The sequence below is a fragment of the Chelonoidis abingdonii genome, chromosome 4, assembly GCF_003597395.2.
Source record: "Chelonoidis abingdonii isolate Lonesome George chromosome 4, CheloAbing_2.0, whole genome shotgun sequence".
In the NCBI taxonomy this organism is placed as follows: domain Eukaryota; kingdom Metazoa; phylum Chordata; order Testudines; family Testudinidae; genus Chelonoidis; species Chelonoidis abingdonii.
Window position 1 is genome coordinate 42,066,507 of NC_133772.1, and position 20,316 is coordinate 42,086,822.

At 47.2% G+C, this 20,316-nt stretch overlaps 1 protein-coding gene across 2 annotated transcripts in view; it reads right to left on the reverse strand.

The window, feature by feature from the left end:
* The window catches only part of CTSD (cathepsin D), a 35,787-nt gene extending 15,901 nt beyond the window's left edge, over positions 1-19,886 (reverse strand). Inside the window, exons 1-4 of one of the 2 annotated variants that reach the window (XR_012655748.1) lie at positions 19,668-19,876; positions 14,797-14,953; positions 4,222-4,345; positions 1,250-1,368 (exon numbers count right to left, since the gene is read on the reverse strand). Coding sequence is in view for 1 of the 2 variants with exons in the window: in XM_032770720.2 (XP_032626611.1) it covers positions 1,250-1,368; positions 4,222-4,345; positions 14,797-14,953; positions 19,668-19,834 (567 nt within the window). In the remaining variant the exon portion in view is untranslated. Of the gene's footprint in view, positions 1-1,249; positions 1,369-4,221; positions 4,346-14,796; positions 14,954-19,667 lie in introns of both variants that reach the window. The other variant, XM_032770720.2, reaches the window with a different exon arrangement.
* Between the last annotated feature and the right edge of the window lie 430 nt (positions 19,887-20,316).

The following is a 20,316-nucleotide window of genomic DNA, read 5'->3' on the forward strand; positions in this document are numbered from 1 at the left end:
CATTTTGAATCGGTCCCAGAGTCTCCTGTCGCTTATGGGGATAACACCTACAAGGGGATGTTCTGGCTGTAAGTCAAGGATTTCTGCACTACTCTAGAAAAGATTCTGGCAGAGAGGAGCCAGAGTCTAGTCCAAGCCAGACTGGAAATTCAGTTCAGGCTGTTCTTCTGTGCAGTGAGGTGGAGAAAGAGAGGGATCTCTTTCTTTTGACACCAGCAGACTTCGTTAGCCAACGCTTTTAAACTGGGACAGATGGAGAAAATGCCAATGGATTTCTGGGTCTACCTAAAATAGGTTTATAGATGTATCTATTTTGCTAAGCAAGTTTAGGGCTCTTAAGCCAACACTGAAGACTAAGGCTCAGATCCTCCGAGGTATATAGGCTCCTCACTTGCATTGATTTCAACACCTTTGAGGACCTGGCCCTATGTAATTTGGAAGCCCAAGTCCCAGTGACTTTCAACAGGACTTGAGCGCTAAGTCACAGCTGTGACTTTGAAAGCCCTGAGCCCACGTTTTCAAGAGTGATTGCAGGCATTTCATTTTCTGAGTGCCTAACTTGAGACACACTGAAGTAGCCTGATTTTTCATAGGGTGGATGCTCTGCACTTCCTGGAAATCAGGTCCCTTTAAGTTGTCTCCAGTTGAGCGCTGGAAAAAAGGATGCACCACCCCAAAAATCACAGGTCCCTTGAAAATGTAGGCCCCAAGTTTCTACACAGAAGCAGAACCAGTGCAATAAGGCAATAGCAGAGCAAGCTCATCCCAGACTGCCTCAAGTCTGATATAATGGAACTACCTCTAGTGGACGTAGGGTAGTTTAATCTCCATTTTCACTCAGTGCTTAGCCTCACTAATGAGATCTGACGATTGCAACATGGACAAGTGTCCCTAGGGGAGGTGGATTGAGATCTTCAACTAAGGTCCTGCCTCAGCAAAGCACTTAAGCAAGTGCTTACCTTTAAGGAATAGTGGGATGCAGTCTTTCCCAGTGACTAGCGAACTGGACTGGGAGTCAGGAGACATGGGTTCTATTCCTAACTACCACTGGCCTGCTAGGTGACCGTCGGCAAGTTAATTCCCCCTCTCTGTGCCTCAGTTTCCCCACCTTACGATACGGACCTGTGTAAAAGGCTTTGAGATCTGATAGGTATTGCTAAGGCCCATTGAAATCAAAGGCACATGCCTGAATTCCTGGCTCAACGAGGGCCTAAATGGGTTGCAGAAGTGAAGTAAAGTCATTACTAACCCCCACAGCATCCTGGCTGAGGAATCCAGAGAGGCTCCCAGTTCCATAATGGATGGCGAAAGCTGTGCCGTTCTTCTGGTACGTACTGGATTTCGAGGAGTCGTATTTGTGATGAATCACTGTAGTGAGGAATAGGAATACAGGAGATACACACAATATTAATGTTGCTCAGCAACTTATACAGCGTGTTGCCTGTTTGAAGCACTGGTCAGGCATTAGCTAATTAAATGAGCTGAACTCCCCAAAAAGAGAGTTGGGAAAAATTTCCCACAATTTTTCTGTCAAAATTTCAACAAAAATTTGAAATTAAGAAAAAAAAAAAAGGAAGCGGCTGTCAGGAAGTCCTAGAAATTAATGTCACAACCCGCCTGAGAGGTGGAATACAGGATTGTTATCCCCCTTTTACATATGGTGGGGGAGGGGAAGAAGCAGAGACATCAAAGTCACACTAAAGTCAGTGGTGGAACATAGATCAAGAAACTCAGGACTTCCAGGCTCTAATCCCATGCTCAGAACTCCAGACCTTGCTGTCTCACCTGCTCTTAAAAGTAAATGTATGTTGAAGGAGAGGGTAAGTAGAGCCCTGATTCTTACATATGCCAATTCCAGAATGCCTTATAAAGCATTTCTAACATGTGAGGAATTCAATTATGAGATCCGATTTAGCAGTTGAATAGGATTTGGCTACCATATTTAGAGACTAGACTGCACATGGCTGTTATGTCAGGGGACATTAGAAACCGTGAGAGTGATGCTCAAGTCACCATAACTGCCCCAAGAGAAAGCTGCTTTGGGCTATGGAGAGTTTGGGTGAATTTAAGTATATACAGGTATTAAACACAAACATTAATTTTTGTATTCACTCATTTACATCACATAGTGTGTCTCTCTTAAACGTGGTCTGGATGTCTTAAAATATATATTTTCTGCCCTTCTTTATAAAGATGGCCTGGAAGGTTTTAGTTAAAAAAAGGGATGGGGGGAAACGATGTATTCCTCCACACCTATTTGTTTTATACCTTAGACATTTCAGGAATTTTATTTATTTCTTCCCCAGTTTTGCTCCAGGGTGTAAATGGATGTCTCAGCAGACATGGATTGTTTTTAATTATAAGGCTGGAGATAACAAGTCATTAGCAATGACATCCTTGCTCCCAAATGTTTACTCGTCCCTGGAATTAAAGTAGGTCGAAAGACAAACAAGCCAAATAGATGGGACCCAATACGTCACTGCCTGGCACCTTGGGTCTAATCACATCTGCGTAAACTCAGTTCCAGTTTGGGAGCATTTTACATTTGTTTTGCACTAGAGTAAAATGAGCTGTACAAGGTGCAAGTTAAGAATCAGGACCACAGAGCTGTAAACAGACCAGCTAAAATCTCTTCCCCTCTCAAATGCTCAGCTATCTTACCCCTGCCTCGTGGGTTGTCACCATTTCCCTAGTTCTCTAAAGGTACAGAATCTCCAAGATAGACCAGTCCTGAATCAGAGAGTCTCTAGCCTAGACAGGGCCCAAATCTCCTATATATCCACCTGCCAAACCACTATGAATCATAAAGGGCACAAGTCCGATATTCCCCCCCACACCCTGGCTTTGCAGGTCACCTTTCATGTTTGTATATCTGTTGGCTCCACTGTCTCCATTCCGCTTAAGTAGCACATTTGTTGGCTTTTAAAAGGCATTTTACGACAGTTGGGTTTGACATCTTCTTTGGAGATTTATTATACTGCAAAATCACAGGGTGAAAACCCTGTAATTTATAAGTCTTTGGTTTTAGCCACAACATTTTTTTTTTAAAAAAACAACAGTTATTAATTGTAGATTCATAAACATGTGCAAGCACATTCTGGGCAATAACACTAGAAACTAGGACAGCTGGTATCAGATCTAGCAAGATAGGTTTTTTGACAGCATTGAGCAATAGGACAACATAGCTATAATTTAGGGAGAAGCAGAGCGACTCATGGAATGGCTCATTACCCAATCAAGGTCATTCCAAAAAGAATTAATGTGAGAGTGTGTGGGAGACGAGGGAAAGGGGAGGGGAAGAGACAGAGCAGGGAGAGAGATGGGAGAAGGAAGGGCCATTAACTTGACAGCACACTGGACTGGGACTCAGGACATATGGTACTATTCCTGGCTGTGCTGGTGACCTTGGGCAAGTTACTTCGCCTTTTGTGTCCCATCTGTAAAATGGGGATAAAGATACTGACATGTGCTTTGTAAAGGGTTAGAGCTCTACTGACGAAAACTGCTGTAAGAGTTGGATATTATTGTTGTTTTGTATTTCACTCATCCCCCCGCACCGCCAACGCCCCCATTTCAGGTGGGCCATTGAAAAACCATCAGCATAGACTCTCCTTGTCCCTTTCTCCTCCAGTCAAAGGGAACAAGGGTGCCAATGCCCAGATATCAGCACTGTGCTCCACTAATGCAACTCTCTTCACAGGGCAAGAAAAGGGCTTGCTCTGGTGAGCCTGAAAAGTGCAAAATATAAACAACTGCATCCTCCAAAGCCCTGGGACTGGACAAACTTAAGGGGAAAGAAAAAGAAGATTCTTATTTTGAAGACCTAGTGGCTACAGGTGTCAAAGACAGGGACCATCTCTGTGTATTCCCAGAGCTGTGTCTAGCTTAGCCATGCTGCAGCTGCCTAAGCTGTGGAAGCCATCCTGGGAACTGGAGTGCAAGTGAGAACACAAGAGAGCCCTACAGCATTCAGTGTTTCACTTGGGTTATTCTCCCCAACTGCTCCAGCTGGCCCATGAGTGGGCCAAGAAGTCTGCATGACAAACTTGTTTGGAAGATGCTAGTTACCCTCTGCAGGCCAGGGGTTTCTCCCTCAGGTGGTCTGACCTTCTGTCCTTGGTTCACAGGGCAGTTCTTTGGTGCCTGTACTGGATACGCAAGGAATGGGAGGCTGTTAAAGGTCCTAAGGCCAAGCAGCTACACAGCACAAGAGCTACTTACAGCAGGCGATGTCTAAGAGGTTGCAGTGGACAGAGGGCACCCAGAGGTTTGACGATCCAGTGTCAAAGACCACGGTGAACTTTTGCGGTGGCGTCCCAATGTTAATCTCTCCATAGTACTGAGCCTGAGGGAGAAGAGGAGCGTAGAAAGGAGTGTTAATACAGATGAAAGTTTGTGGCGACAAGGAGAGTATTCCCAGGCGCTCTCGCTCAAAATTGAATTGAACCGGATAATCCTCTGGGGTTGATGCATAAATAACTTACTGGTGTAAGACTGCAATTGCAATCCCTATTTCCCCCAGCAGGAGCAGGGAATGGTGTAGACAAGTGCTGGTGATAGCAAGCTCATGATCATTCCAGTACAGCCTCTTCCAGCAGGAATCATTTGTAGGGAAGGGCATAGTAATGTTGACTGTGGTGAGCTCACAGTCGCTCCAATCCCAGCCTCTCCCAGGAGAAATTAGTGCAGGAACACAGGCTGCAGTAAGCTCACAAGCCCAGATCCTCAAAAGGTAACTAGGAGCCTACCTCCCCACTGATTTCAATCCTATGGTAGTCAGCCTCACACAGCAAGAATCACTGAAAGGAACAGCAGAGAATCCAATAGATACAGTAGCATCCAAATAGGTTACAAGGTTGGGTAGGAGTCTCCCTCTCTCTCCTCTGCCCAAGGTGCACAGTTACAAAGTGCTGAAAGGAGGGATGGGCTTGTGATGAAAGCCCCACAGTACAAGTTATAAGGTCTGGGCTCTGTTCCCAGCTCTGCTACAGACTTGCTGTCAGTTCTTAGTAGGTAGTAACTAACAATATCAGGAAAATCATGCGTGAAACAGAACAGGTCCTTCTAAATCAGTGTATTAAACCCCTGCCTTCTCTGCTTGTCCAGGTGCCTCAGAATGTAGATGGGGCTGTCGCCTCCCAGCTACTCCCAAGCATAGCAAAACCATACGTAGTCCCTTTGGCAGATGGAGGTGCACTTCTGTGGAGGTTTTATCTTGCCCAGACAAGCCTGGCATCCCTCTAGTTTTTTACCAGCTCATACACTCATTTTTAAAAAACACATTTCAATTTTTTAATATGTAAACCAAAGCATCAGCCACAAAAAATTGGCTGCCCACAGACAGTACCTTGGGCATCTATCTCCCTGAGATTTTGTTCTAACCCCAACAAGTGTAAGTAGGGCTGGATTACACTTGCTTGCTCCTGTGCACTGGGTGGGTAGATATCCGAGGTTAGGGTCATTAGCGTCTGCTCATTTGAAGTTTTAATTAAAATAAGAAGTTTCTACTCCTTATGACAGTGAAGAGAACCTTGCAGACGTGAACCAAATGTGTACTGATGCAGTGCAGTCTGTAGACAGCCAGCTCTGGTGCCTCTGCTGCTGCTCTTCACTCTGCCAAGCTGCAGCAGAGTGAAACTGGACCACAGTTTTGCCAGTTTGCATTGTTGCCATTCCAAGAGTCAGGTCAGTTTCAGCCCTGCTGATACTGGGGAGAGCTGTAAGTAGCAGGGGAAGCACAAATTAATATGGAGCTATTCACTGGGCAGTGGAGGGGAGTCATGACTCAAACAGGCTGGGATAGAGGTAGAGTAGCAGAGAACTTTCCAAGCACCCTTGCTGCTAAAAAAAGGTTGGCGTATGAGAGAAACGCTCAGTTTCCCTTCCAGCAGGGAGGGGATAGGTGCAGTAGGGAATACACAATGATCACCTACCAGACCTGCAAGCCAGGGATTGGTATGAAAAAAGTCCTTGAGCAGAGATCAGATACAGAGATCCCAAGCAGGACTCCCAGGAGCTAGACATGCGGCTGGCTTCTCACATGGGTAATGCCTTCCCTTAGTTCTTATCAGTCTTTGGCTAGACAAGACAGGTGAGGTAATATCTTTTATAGGACCAACTTCTATTTGCTACTAGTTTTATTCCAATGGCGCACAGAAGTCTGGAAAGATTTTCAACTATTTGTGAGTGAGTGGGAGGGAAAAGATAAGTTAGGAAACTCAGAGACAGGATGATTTATTTGCTTATTGCAGAGAGGGGAGGGGGAGGGAGAAAGAAAGCAAAGACAAAAAGTAGTGGGGAGAAGGCAGAGAGAGAGAAAAGAAAGATTCTAGGCAAATGCTGAAGACATATCTCAATCTACTATAGGAAAGAAAAAAGTGGAGTGAAGCCAGGAAGGAAACAGAGCTATTACAAAATAGAGAGAGAGAGAGAGGGAGTAAGGTGAAAAATTATTAATTAGCAAACCAACTGGCATTGTGACAATTGCAGCGCACAAGCGTCCTATTCCCACACATTGCAAGGGAGAGGAGTGACAGCACAAGTATTTCCCACCCTGGCTGGGAGGTTTAGGCCTCAGGCTAGCAGGGCTCAGAAACTTTTGAAGAGGTAGGTGAAGGAGAAGACTCTCCTGCTGAGTCAGGGGGAAGCCAGGGGGGGAAGGAAGAGATTGCACTAGTTGTGCCTGCAGTTCTGAAGAGGGGGGGGGAGTGGGAGAGGTGTTGTCAGTGTTGTGGGGAAGAGATGAAACAGCAGTTTAGAAGCAACCTTGGAGTCTTGTTTATCAGCCAGCTAAGTGTGTGGGTGGCTGGACACCCTGGACTGCAGAATGCTGGACACAGATGACGCTACAAAGTACATCCAGTTAGGCCGGGCTGGTGCTCCTGTTCAGGCAGTGTAGATGGCATCCCCTGGCAGCAGCAAAGTTTTGCTTATCATTATGGGAGTGACTGCGGGGAGGGAAGGGCAGTCCCCCTCCAGTTGGTTTAGGGCAGAAGAAAGTTGAGAGCTAGGGCAATCCCTATGTGGGAGGCACACAGATGCTCTGGGTTTGCTTACTCTGAGCGTCACATGACGGAGACCATCTCCCAACCTTCCTAAAGTTTATTTCCGGTGTTGGGAACCATTGGGATTAGGGGGGAAAAGGAAAACCACACGCCCTGGAAGCTACCAAAGCAGGGACTGCTGCACCAGGAGGAGGAGGTAAAATGGGATCCAGACAAAGCTGATCTTCCTCTTAGCACCTTCCTGGACCCAGAACTGAGCAGGGAAACACCCTCCCACCCCCAACACACACACTGGGGGCAACAGGACACAGATTGTGATGTCACCTGGCCCTTCCTCCCCCCTATGGTCTTGGGGGGGAAATTGCAGTAAGAAATCAGCCAGAGGCTCAAGTCCAGCTAGTAGGAGCAGGTACTGATGCAGCCAAAGCAGGGACCCAACATACGGAGAACTTCCTCTGCCCTGCGCTGATTGCTCCAACCCTATCTCACCTCCCACTCTCTTCACCTTGGTTCACTATACACCAGGCCCTCTTAGCCCTTTCTTCCCTGTCCTGCTCCCTCACTCCTCTTCCCCTTACTTCCCCCCCTACCCACTTCTGAATATATCCTCACTCAATTAAGCCCATAAAGGTCATGGAATGAGCAGGCTATTTGCTGCCACCACGTTGTTTTGATTTAGTTCAGGTTGGTCCTGATTTCAGCAGGGAGTTGGACTAGATGACCTCCCGAGGTCTCGTCCAAACCTTGTCTGCTGTAATTCTATGTTCACCATGCTTATGTGTTCTGCCCCTTCTCCCACGCTGCGCCTGTCTTGTCGATTTAGATTGTAAACTTGTTGGGGCAGGAACCATTTGCTATTCTGTGTTTGGAGTGCAGAGTGGGGGGCCCAGTCTTGATGGGTCCTGAGGCACTACTGTAATAAAATATGATTAAAAGTAATAAGGGAAGGCTGGGCAACTTAACATAAAAATCTCAGGCCCTGATCCACTGACAATCTGCTCAGAGCAGTTTGCAGGATCAGGACCTTAGAGGGAAAGCTATGAGGAAGGCAGGTCAATTTTTGCCCTAAAAACAACCACCACCAAAGGAAAAAACAAAACAAAACCCCCGCCCCCTCCCCAAGCCCTTAAGGCTCTTGATTAAAAAGGACATTGCATTGTATAGCCAGCTGCAGTGAGGCAGCATCCTATATATTTTGCAGCTTTGTAAGGCAGCTCGGATCACTAAGTGGTTAGTGATCCATTATAATAAACTAATGGGAAGACAGTGGCACTCTCTGATTATTACCAAAACTCAAAAAAAAATTAACCCTTTGTGTGCAGGCAAGGAGGGCTTAGCACAGGACACGTGCCTCACGGCATCTGTTTACGGAATCCTGAGCATGATTCTCTACTGTCCTGCCCCTGCTGTGGTCATTTATACTGCCCCCCAAGTGCTAGCCAATAAACAACCCAGTAGCTTACAGTGGAGCAGGGTTTGTACAAGCATTGGGTACGGGTGTAAACGGCCACACAAGGAGCAAGGTTGCACAGGATCAGTCTTCCCTTCAACAGCAATTCTGGGAGACTGACCAGGAAAGCCAATTACTAGCAGCATGGCAGGGGGCTAAATGGAAGTGTAGCCAGAGCTCAGCAGGCCAGGCTGAATAAAATGAAATGCACATGGAGCTATGTTGGCTTTTGTTCTTGGTTTTCTAAATTGCCTTAACTGAAGAGGTTTCACACACAAGAACTCATCTGATCAGAATAGCCCTGGGCCAGCTTTCCACTGGCTTGCCAGTAATACGCTGACTTGCAGTCACAAATGAAGGCAGTGCAGCTGGGCCAGTGACTCAGCATTTTCTGTTTTTTGTTTTGCACAGTCACCATCATCTGTCCAAACCCAGCACCCGTCAAAGGTCACCCAACAGCAGTGTTGAGGATTTTTCACTTCTTGGCATTCTTCCAGTGGGGAAAAAGGCCAAAGAGCAGCTTACTTTAAGGCATTTCCTTAGTACTAGATGAGAATGACCTTGGCTCGATGCTAATACCTCATTTACACCTTAATTAGAACCAAGTCAGGGGACCCACTTACAACACATTTGTCCCATGACCAGATTACAAACACAGATACTAGATGGTGTAACCAACACGTAACCATGTCATAATTGAGTCAGGTGACCAAAGTGTTGTAACAGGTACCTGACTCAATTAAAACACAGAAGTGATCACAATCATCACAGAAAAAGCCCTTGGGCCTTTCTCCTTCATTTGATCTTTTGAAGCATCCGTCTGTAACCTACAAATATCCCTCCACTAAGAGTGACAGATTTCCACCTTGTCAGTGACAGTCACAGTCAAATCCCCTCCACCTAACGGGCTATTTAAACTCTTGCACATTACCAGCCAGAGCACTGTAAAAGCCTAATCCGTTAGCAAGTCAACAAGGTGGATGAGGTCATATCTTTTATTGGACCAGCTTCTGTTGGTGAGAGAGAGAGAGAAGCTTTTGACTTATACAGAGCTCTTCTTCAGGTCTCTTTCACAACGAAAATATTCCTTCACCTTCCTTCTTTTGCTAATATCCTGGGACCAACATGACTACACCACCACTGCAGATAGTAAGAAGACAGACAAGAAAAGCTTTCCAGACTCCCTCATCTCTGAAGTGAGCTTGAACTTTGGGAACGGAGCTGAACTTTTAAAAAACACATGCCAATCCTACAACGTTGACTCTGTACTGAATTTGCAGAAAATCCAGCAAAGTACTCAAAAGTTAACAGATACTTAAATGCTTTGCTGGATCAGTCTCAGTAACAGGATGAGCTAGGCCTATGCCTTCAGTCACATGACCCTCTGTCACCTGACCAAAGTGCAGGCTAGAATTGGGGGCTTGACTCTGACTGGCCCAGCTCACCCTATGACAGGGCCACAGAACTTAGACTCAGGGTTTCTTTAAGTTCTGCTGGCTGCAATGGAGCCCCACTGGGGGGTTCTGGGACCGGGGAACCGCAGGAATGCAGCAATACACTAGCCACACACCCCTTCTATATGTCACACCCCTATCTTGGAAGTGGGATGGGCGGCCCTCAGCTGGCCAGGCCAGTTCTATGCCATCTGGAGATTCCTAAGGGCTAATTCTTAAGGTAGCCGGTTAAGCTGCCTATAAGATTGCTTTGCACTGCTAGACTGGTGCATTCTCCATGTGAGCCACAATCTGGCCAAGGAACTAGACAACTAAATGGATAGACCAGAACCAAATATACACTAGGAAACCCAGTGGAAGTAATGTGTGCTTTAATACCGATAAGCTTCACTGCAGAGGTGCTTTAAGACCTGAATGCAAAGAGATACTGCTTCCCTCGGCCAGGGAGGCCATCCCAGGTGTAGGGATGCAGGAGAACTATGTTAATGCAATTAAGAAAGCCATGGAAATACCACCTTCATATCATTCTCATGACACCATCTACATCTCAATGGCATTGCAATGCAGGGTGTGCAGTCACCATTGTGCATCATGCCCAAATGGCTATTTCTGTTGAGCAGGTTTAGAGGCTCCCCCAGTCTCCTAGCACTTTGGGTGGGGTTCTGGCACACTGTCAGGGTCTCCCTACCTGAAGGCAAAGACACAACTACTGCTTCTCCCCCTCCAGCCCCATTCCCCACTTTTTTTTGCACCAGAAAGGGATAAACCAAAACAGGCCATTGGAAACACCACAAAGCTGACTTTAAGCCATGCTGTGCCCACTAACAGGAACAGATGCAGAGTATCCTCCTATGGGTCAATACCGGGTACCATTCTGTGCCATCTGTGGGCCACAAGCTCTGTGGGACGGAAACGCAATGAGTCACGGGCATCCTGGTCAGCGAGAACCAAGACTCTGCGAGAGGCCTCTTGGAGAGACTTGGCAGAATTTTCTGTCCACCTAACCAGGGGACACTGGCCTGGATTGGGGTGACAAGAGGTGATGAGCGGCAGAAGGAGGGTGTATTTCAGGGGATGGGGTGAAACCTTGTTATTTTAAGCTCTTCAGGCATAGGGCATGCAGGACTGGGTGGGAAGGAAAGGGGGTATTGCCTGGAAGGAAAAAAGATAGAGGTGGGGGTGGGCTAAGAAAGACACAGCTTATATCATGCACAAGAACTACAGAGATCCCTTCTATGAATCCTCTCCCACCCAGTGGTTGTGCCTATGCTACATGCTCTTTCACATGAAATGATAGTGAGGTCTGAGCTACATCACTGCCCATCACGCTGACTAGTACTGTCTCATTATTTCCTTTAACCACCCCACGCTAACCTGTAGTCTCTGGCCTTTTTCTTTGACTGTAAGCTCTTTGGGGGCAGGGACTGTTTTTGCTGCATTTGTACAGCGCCTAGCACACTGGGGTCCTGGTCCATGACTTGGGCTGCAAGATGCTATAGGGAGACAAATAATGAATCTGCCCTGTCACAGCTCCAAGGGTCCAGTGTTCTAGCCTGACGTCACAAGAGGAGCGCAACCAAATTCTTCTGACTTTGTGACTTGAAAATAAACCAAAAGGGGATTGAAATCATTTCTAGCAACAAGATTAGCAGATGGAAAAACAGCACCCGAGAAGTGACTTAGTGTCAGCTCCTAACAGCCAAGAGCTGAAAATGAGGAAAAGGGTCTTTAAAAGAAGCCGCCAAAAATGTTTCGGAATCACAGTCCCACTGTTGTATAATCCACACCTCCCTCTGTTTCAACATCGCTGATTAACCAATTGCGGTGCCTCCTTGCTGATCCCAAGGAAGTTGAGAGAGAAAGAAATTGGAAATCTGACAAGGGCCCAGGGGGCCTGGGAGTGCAAGAGAAGAGCTGCCAAGACATTCCCGTTCCCAGGAGAGCGCTCCACATATGCGGGACATGGCATGTACGGTTGTTCGTAAGTCTGATGCCTTCAGTTCTGGGAGCTTTGAAATTCCACCTGTCTCGTAGGAACCAAGGCTGAATAGCCACTGAAATTTAGGGAGACTTCAGTTTTTGGGTGCCCAACCAGAGGCTAAGTTTCAGAAGTGTTGAGCACCCACAAATTCAGCTGAAGTCAATAGGAGCTGCAGGTGCTCAGCAACTCAGAAGGGAGAAGAAAAAACAAATCAAGCCTCATATTCAGATTTGGGTTAGGTGTTTAATTTTCAGCACCCAAGTTAGAAAAGTTTGGCATAACTAAACAGTCTAAATACACTGCTCCCCAGACAGAAGGTCAGGAAGGTCTGAAGGAGTGAGAGAGAGAAGGAAATAGGCCATGGTGAGGTTAGCACAGCTGTGGGGGAAGAGGTGTGATGTGATATGAACCAAGAGCAGAAACATGGGCGGGGCCAGAGCTGGGCAGAACCTTGAGGGGCAGAACACTGCAGCTCCACTGAGTCCTGTTCTGGTTACGTGCAGTTACTAATCGGTAACTTTCCAGGGGAAAGCAGCATGGCTACTAGGTAGTAGAAAGAACCTGCTCAAAGGTGGGCCCTTCTGGAAGGCTTTGCCTGCAATATGAGCCATGTCATTTACTGAAGGTGGATAAAACCCTCATATTGGGGTCTCACAAGGCCCTGTTTGAAAACACCAGTCGGGGGCCTGATCCAAAGCTCACTGAAGTCAATGGGAGTCCTACATTTTTAAGAACCAGGGATAATGTTGGCAGGGGCAAGTCAGCAGTATCCAGACTGCAGAGGTGGGAACTTACCTCTATCCCGGCAGATGGTTGCCTCTCCTACCCTCCCCTACCATTCAGACACTCATAGCCTCCCAGATGTTTGCCAGGCATTTCCTTTTCCATCCACAGGAAAAACACTTGTCTAGATCCTGGCTGACAGTGTCACACACCAGCTCTAATCACATTGCTGATTCCCCATCAGATGGCCCAAGCTCACATCCCCCTTTTGTAATCTGTTTCCGGTCATGTGCCAAAAGTTTACTGAAGTCTCCAATTGCTGCCTTGAATGCTTGAGGTTTGTCCTCATGCTAGTGTCAGCACCACTGGTATCAAGCGGTTTATATTATAATGAGCATGTGTGCCAATGCCCCCTACTGTATGGGAGGACTATAACCATGTTTCATGGACCCTATACTGCTAAGAGCTAATGCAGGTTCCTCATTAATCCAAGAGGGGACATTTCCTTTTGAAGTGGGTTCTGAACCTCCCTCCAACATTCAAGTTACATAAACTCCCTAGCAAGGCTGAAGATGGATATTCAGGAAGCTGCCTAACATGTAATTTGCTCCATTAATGAACTACAAAATGTCTGTGTGTTCAGTGCAAACCCGGGTAGTGAGCTTTGATGAAAGAAACCCTGCACACTCAAAATATATGCAGTGTTTTACCAAAGCAAAATGGCACATATATTCTGTTTCTGGATTCCCTTTTCACTTGATCTTTGTCAGTACTGCTGCCAATATATAGGTGGGTATAACATCTGCCCTGTGATTTTCTTGAGTGCCCAATCTCAAGTGCACTTGACAAGCCAGACTTTCCAAAGAGCTCAAGGCCATTTTGATAAGTGCTCAGCACCCCCAACTGGGGCTAGACTTTCAAAACAACTCAGCGCTCAGCAGCTCCCATTGTGATACATATGGGCTTAGGCCCTGATCCAACAAATCATTTAAGCATGTGCTTAACTCTAATGGGACTACTCAACAGCTTAAAGTAAAGCACATTCTTACATCCTTTGCTGGATCTGGGCCTCAAACAAACAGCAGCAAGAGTTCTTTTCATCCATTGATCTCCTTTGCAAAGTGCCATGAGATCTATGTCGTTATCTCCATTTTACGGATGGAGAAATCACTTCCCACCTTCCATTTCCCCAGCAGCTCGATAGAGCTGGGTTCTATTCTTGGCTCTTACAGATTCCAGCCCAGTGCCCTGGCCACTGGGCCATGAAGGCTAGCCTAACAGCTACCTCTCCCTCCTGCTTGATGCATTCAGTGAAAACTGCAATTTGTTATGCCCTTGCATCAGAGGCAGTGGATTGGGGCACCACCAGTCAGCTGAGAAGTTGAGAGGTCTGATTACAAAGGAGAAAGCCTCTACTGACAGTCATAAAGTTTGGTTAATTAGCAATGAGGGGAAAAGAAATAGGTTAGTGAAGCTGTAAAGACTGTTTTAAGGCTCTCTCGGGTGTGGCAGCAGGTTTATTAAAACTGCAAGTAAGAGGCGCTTGCCCTTCAAACTGTGGCTCCTCCATTCCTTGGGAGTCTGCACCACTCCTGTGTACTTATGTAGTGCTACACTTGAAGGCTTTCTCCTCCCCCTGAAGTCAAATGAGGCATTACCATTGATGTCTGCAGAAGCAGGACTGGACTTTAAAGCTCAGATCTTCAAAGGGAGTTAGGCAATCTGGACCTAAGGGGCTAATCCCTGCAACAGCTCTGTAAAGGAGGTGGTATCACCCTTTTACATATGGGTAAACTGAGGGAGAGTATGGAGCTTGCTGCAGAATTGAGGCCCTGACTTTGGCAAGGTGAGTTTCCTTGGGAGTGGATTTCCGCAGCACTAGATGAGAGTATAATGCGTCTGCAAACAAACATTGCCCATGCACAGGGGCTCTCAAGGTTTGAGTGTGATTCAATATTCACAGCAAAGAGTCAGGCACTTGAGAAGCCTTTGCAGCAGAATGAGTCAGCTATCACTATGGCAAGCAACTGTCTCTTTTTCCTGTCCATGCGAGCTGCCTAACTGGTGCAGATGACAACAAGTTTCCAGGTTAATGGGAGACCTATGCATTGATGCAGTGAGTTCCCTGCAATACCATGCTGCCAAATAGAGCGGTGATCCTGCATAATCAGCTGCCGTACTTACATCCATGTAGTTCTTTAGGGTCTCTGGGGTGGGCTCCCCTACGCCAGGCATGCCCAACTTGTATTTGAGGAATTCGCCTATGGCATTCAGATCAGGGATTTCGCTTCCGGCTTCATTTAGGATGCGGCGCACTGAGGGGAACTTAGTCAGTGGGATTCTGTTTGGGAACCAAAGAAAAGCATGTTGCCAGTTAAAAGCAAGTAACCCTGCCAATACCCCATGACAGCATCCACCATCCCCACAGGCAGGGCTGGGCTCCATGCAAAGCAAGTGATCGTCTGGTACGCAAGGAGCACTCAAGAGGTTCAGTAGCAGTCTTACAAAAATCCAGAACATGCTGCTGTTTAATGTTCTGAGGGACAGAATGTCCCTCCTCCTCCCTTCTCCCCAGGGTGACAGCACCTGTTTCTGTTGATCTGTGCATACAAATGAATGCACACCAGGGCTTGTAGGGTTCTCAGGAACACATCTTCTGCTGGTGCAAAATGCCATAGTTCCATGGAAGTTAATGGATCAGCCAGTTTACATCAGCAGAGAATTTGGCTCCTAATGTCAGCAAGGTTTACAGTGCAGCTCCCAGATTGGGAAAACTTCCATAATGTTTATATTTTTCTGAAGCCTACCGTTGTGTCTTCTTTCTGGAGCCTTAATAAGAATACCTAGCGCTTGGTGCTTTTCACGTGTAGATCTTACAAAGGAGGTAACTGCGATTATCCTCACAGACGGGGAAACGGAGATACAGAGACGGACTTGCCCAAGGTCACACAGCAGGTAAGTGGCAGAGCCAGGAAGAGCACCCAGGTCTCCCAAGTTGAAGCCCAGTGCCCTATCCAGACAGCCATGCTGTCCGGATCTCTCAATTCCCAAGGCCTGTGCATGAAGAGAAGCACTCACTGCTTTCCATCTGGGGCATGTCTACCACACTGCCAGTGGGGAAGCATGTGCCCTCAAGCTCAGAGCAACATCCCCAGCTCTTAGTGTAGACATCCCTGAATGAGCCGAACTTAGGGTACATCCAGACGACCTGCCGGATTGCCTGGGGTAGCAATTGATTTATCGGGGATCGATATATCGCGTCTCATCTAGACGCAATATATCGATCCCGAACACGCTCCCGTCAACTGGAACTCTACCAGGGTGAGCGGCGGTAGCGGAGTTGATGGGGGGAGCTGCCGTCAATCCCGCGCCATGAAAACGGGAGGTAAGTCAATGTAAGATACGCAACTTCAGCTACAGGAATAGCATAGCTGAAGTCGACACATCTTACATCAACCCCTCCCCCCAGCGTAGACCAGGCCTTAGGGCAGGGATCGGCAGCCTTTCAGCAGTGGTGCGCCGAGTCTTCATTTATTCACTCTAATTTAAGGTTTCGTGTGCCGGTCATACATTTTAACATTTTTTAGAAGGTCTCTTTCTATAAATCTATAATATATAACTAAACCGTTGTTGTATTTAAAGTAAATAAGGTTTTTAAAGTGTTTAAGAGACTTCACTTAACATTAAAATAAAATGCAGAGCCCCCCCGGACCAGTGGCCAGGACCCAGGCAGTGTGAGTGTCACTGAAAATCAGCTCGCATGCTGCCTTCGGCACCCGTGCCATAGGTTGCCTACCCCTGCCTTAGCGTGTGTCACAATCCAGCATGAGCTGCTTGTAAGAGTTGGAAGCTCATCTCAACTTCAGTGGCCCATGTGAGTTTGTGTGTGTATAGAGGGGAGGTGGACTACCAGCACAAGAAGAAAAATAAAATATGTCAGGAAGTTTGAGTAGCACCATTATGCCCTTCTCCTCCTTCCATCTTTGGGGCACTTCCCTTGTTCTTTATGGCCCTCTTCATACCAGAAGCAGAACCATGCTAGCTCTATGTTCCAACACACCGTTTTCATGACAAGCGCCTGATCCAAAGCCAACCAATGCAAATGGGAGTCTTTCCATTGACTTCAGTGGGCTTTGCACCAGGCCCCCCATTAGCAGGGTGCTGGATGAATATAGAAAACAGTCCATTCTTGCTCTGAAGGGCTTATAAAAACCACATTTGGGGAGGCAGCAGGAGTTGCATATAGCGCTATTTAGTATGGGGAAAGGATTCCCTGTTCATTTGAATTAGTGAACCATCCTAACAATAGTCACTGATCCAGCCTCCTGATCCCACCATAGGCGACACCTTAGACTCATCTGTTATTGGGAGAGGACTACATCCACCCTGATCGAATTGGCCCTGTCAGTACTGGCTCTCCACTTGTGAGGTAACTCCCTTCTCTCCATGCATCTATAATTTTCACTCCATGTATCTGAAGAAGTGGGTTTTTTACCCACAAAAGCTTATGCCCAAATAAATCTGTTAGTCTTTAAGGTGCCACAGGACTCCTCATTGTTTCTATGGATACAGACTAACATGGTGACCCCCTGGTACTTGACACCTTAGACTGAGACTAGCAACTGCAGAAGTGCAGTGTTCCTGACTGCTAGGGATGTCCCAGCACCACTGAACTCATGGCCCTCTGCAATTTCACTCAAATGGGGAATCACTCTAATGCTCAGGGCCCCTGTGCCACTAACGATCTTCTGCAATTTCTGGAGCCAATGGTTTTGCTCAAGAAAGTTGTCTGCTCCTCAAGGTGTGGTAGCCAGTCTGCTCAAAGCCATCCATTCCTGTCTCCCCTTGAGGCCATCCATTTGGACGCTGTTGCTTGTAAGGACTCTGCCAACTTCTTTCTGAAATTTCTGTGTTTCAGGCAAGGCCGGCTCCAGGTTTTCTACTGCCCCAAGCGGCAAAAAAGTGCCACAGCGGCACAATCGTGCTGCTCCACTCTTTGGTGGCAATTCGGCAGCAGGTCCTTCGCTCTGAGAGAGACTGAGAGACCCGCCACCAAATTGCTGCTGAAGGTTTGGATGTGCCCCCCCAATAACGGCCGGAGTGCAGCCCCTTGGTATTGGCCGCCCCAAGCACCTGCTTCTTTAGCTGGTGCCTGGAGCCGGCCCTGATTTCAGGCCCTGTCCACGCTAGGAAATTGACAGCTTGCAAGAACATAGTCAGGTACCAGGGCTGTACTGGTTGCTGATGGCCCGCAACAAGAGTATAATTTTGTTAAAACAGTTGTTGAAAACTGCTCAGAGTCCAGAAATAAGTGAAGTACAGGAGGGGCTTTATGCAACAAATGAGAGCTCCTGTATCAGGATGTTTACCTATGATCGAAGAGCGGTAAAGTCAGTACTTAGCTAAAGGCACTTCCTTTGTATGGCCCAGTGCAGATAAAGAAAGTTAACACATTGACAGAGAGCTGATCACAGCTCACAGGAAAAGAAACAAAGGAAAACAACTTACAGCTATTTTGCTTGTCATGATTTAGATCTTTGTAAACACTCCATTGAGGCTCCACTTGAGAGGACAACTATCCCAGCTTGGCACTCCCTAGATCAGACTCCTGACTCCCAGGGCCTCATTCACTGCTGTCCAGCACCTAGAATAGTCATTTTCACCAGTGTGTGAGTGTTACAACTACTACACCGGACCCCCGCTAGAACGCAGGGTTTGGGATCCATGCGCGGTCCCAGGTTAACACAGGGACCATGTTATAGTGGATTCCAATGAAGGTAATTAAATTTGGGGTCCATGTATGGCCCCGCACTATAACCGAACTAGCGCTATAAAGACGCGTGTTCTAAAGAGGGTCTGCTGTATTCTGATCTCAAAGCATTTTACACACACTTTGCACTGTTGAAACTGACTATGCAAAGTGCAGGGCTCCTAATGTGTCCAGAAACTCCCACTTCTGTATCACAGATCAAAGACAACAGAGTTTAACAAGAGGGCACATTGTTTCCACAACCCAAATCCTCAGGTCAAGAGCTGCTTGCTACCAACAAATCCCCCAAATTCAGTGCTACCTAGTTCCAGAGTAAATGTATATTTTGTGGGGAGTTTTGTTTGAAGTTAACATACTCACTGTCAGTTTCAGCAACAAGAGGAGAAAATTCATGACCACTAAATAAAACCTCAAGTCTTGATCTCTCAGAAGTTCCATTGACCTTCACAGGAGCAAAAAAAACTTTCCAAGCCCTGATTTTCAGAAGGGCTGGGCACCTGCTATTGATTTCAGCTGGAATTGTGGGTGTTCAGCCCTTCTGAACACTCAGGCCCTGGGAAGTTTTGCTCCTGTAAAGGTCAATAGAACTTCTGAGAAATCATCAAAACTTGAGGTTTTACTTAGTGGTCAGGAATTTTCTCCTCTTGTTTTTGAAACTGACTAGTCAATAGGTACACCCTTAACTTCTATTTAGCAGTAGTGAGACACTTTAAAGCACCCTGATGCCTCTTCAGACAAACTTCATGAGCCAAACTGTGCCCTTGGCGAGGCAGGCACATCTCCCGGAGTAAAGAGAGGAAGCCAATGGAAAAAGGTCCATGCTTAGCCAAGGACCAAATTTTAGCTCATGATGAGTCAGATTTTTGTGCTTCTTTGCTTAATTCTCCCATTTCCAATCCTTGCCGAGGGCTGGATGCAGGGAGACTGTCTCTTTGGTCTGCTGGCATTTACCTGAGTCTGCAGCTAATTCCTCACGTCAAGTCCTAATCTTCCCCACCCCCCGCGCATAAGCTCATGATGGCAGAGAGAGATCACAACCTCTCGAGAGCAAAAGACCCAGCTTTCCTGCAACCCTCACTAGTTACCGCAGGCAGCCAGGCAAGCCCAAGCAGCCTGGCTTCTAAGAAATAAGTTTCCCAGGAGGCCTCAGCAGCCCTTTGGAGCAAGGGGTGAGCAGCTGCTGTTGCCATCGGCTCCCCGCCAACACCTTTGCTTACAAGGACCTCGCCCTGGGAGCCCCTGGCGCCTGCTGTCTATCCAAGCCCAGCTGCAGCCCTTGCCTCACCTGATCAGCGCCGAGCATGGGACCACAAGGGCCAGGAGCAGGACAAAGGCGCGGAGCCCCATGGCTGCTGCAGAGCTAGCTCCCGGCGTGACGGCTGCTGCAAGCCGATCTGTGCGCCACTGCCTGCTCACACCCTCTGTTATCCAGGGCAGAGGATGATTGAGCATAGAATCCTATGACTTTGGGATCAGCTGAAGGGCTAAAATGGCAACTCCGTGTCACGTGATCACAGCGCCTGCTGGGGGAGGAGAAAGCCGGGGTAGGGATTTAACCCTGTAAACGCCACAGTCATGCGGAAGGAGGTAGGTTAGGGGTGTGTGGTGCTAGACTTTCCTTTCCAGCAGCAGTATTGCTAACGCAAGCATGCAAACAGCATGAGTCAGCCCCGCTCCCTCCCGCCACAAAATATCATGAGACTGCGTTAGAGTGCTTTGCTGTCTGGCTTTTAATCTGGAATTTGGTCACAGGTTTCAGGCTTTTCTTTGAAGCCAGAAAAGCTCAAAACTTAATAATAATTAAAAAAGGGAAGAGTGAGCTGCTGGTGTACTCATACGGTTTACGAAAAACACCAAACGTGACAAGACTTGTGCTACGATTGCAAGAAATTGCAACACTGGTAGAGAGATTGTGTCATGTCTGCCTCCCACTC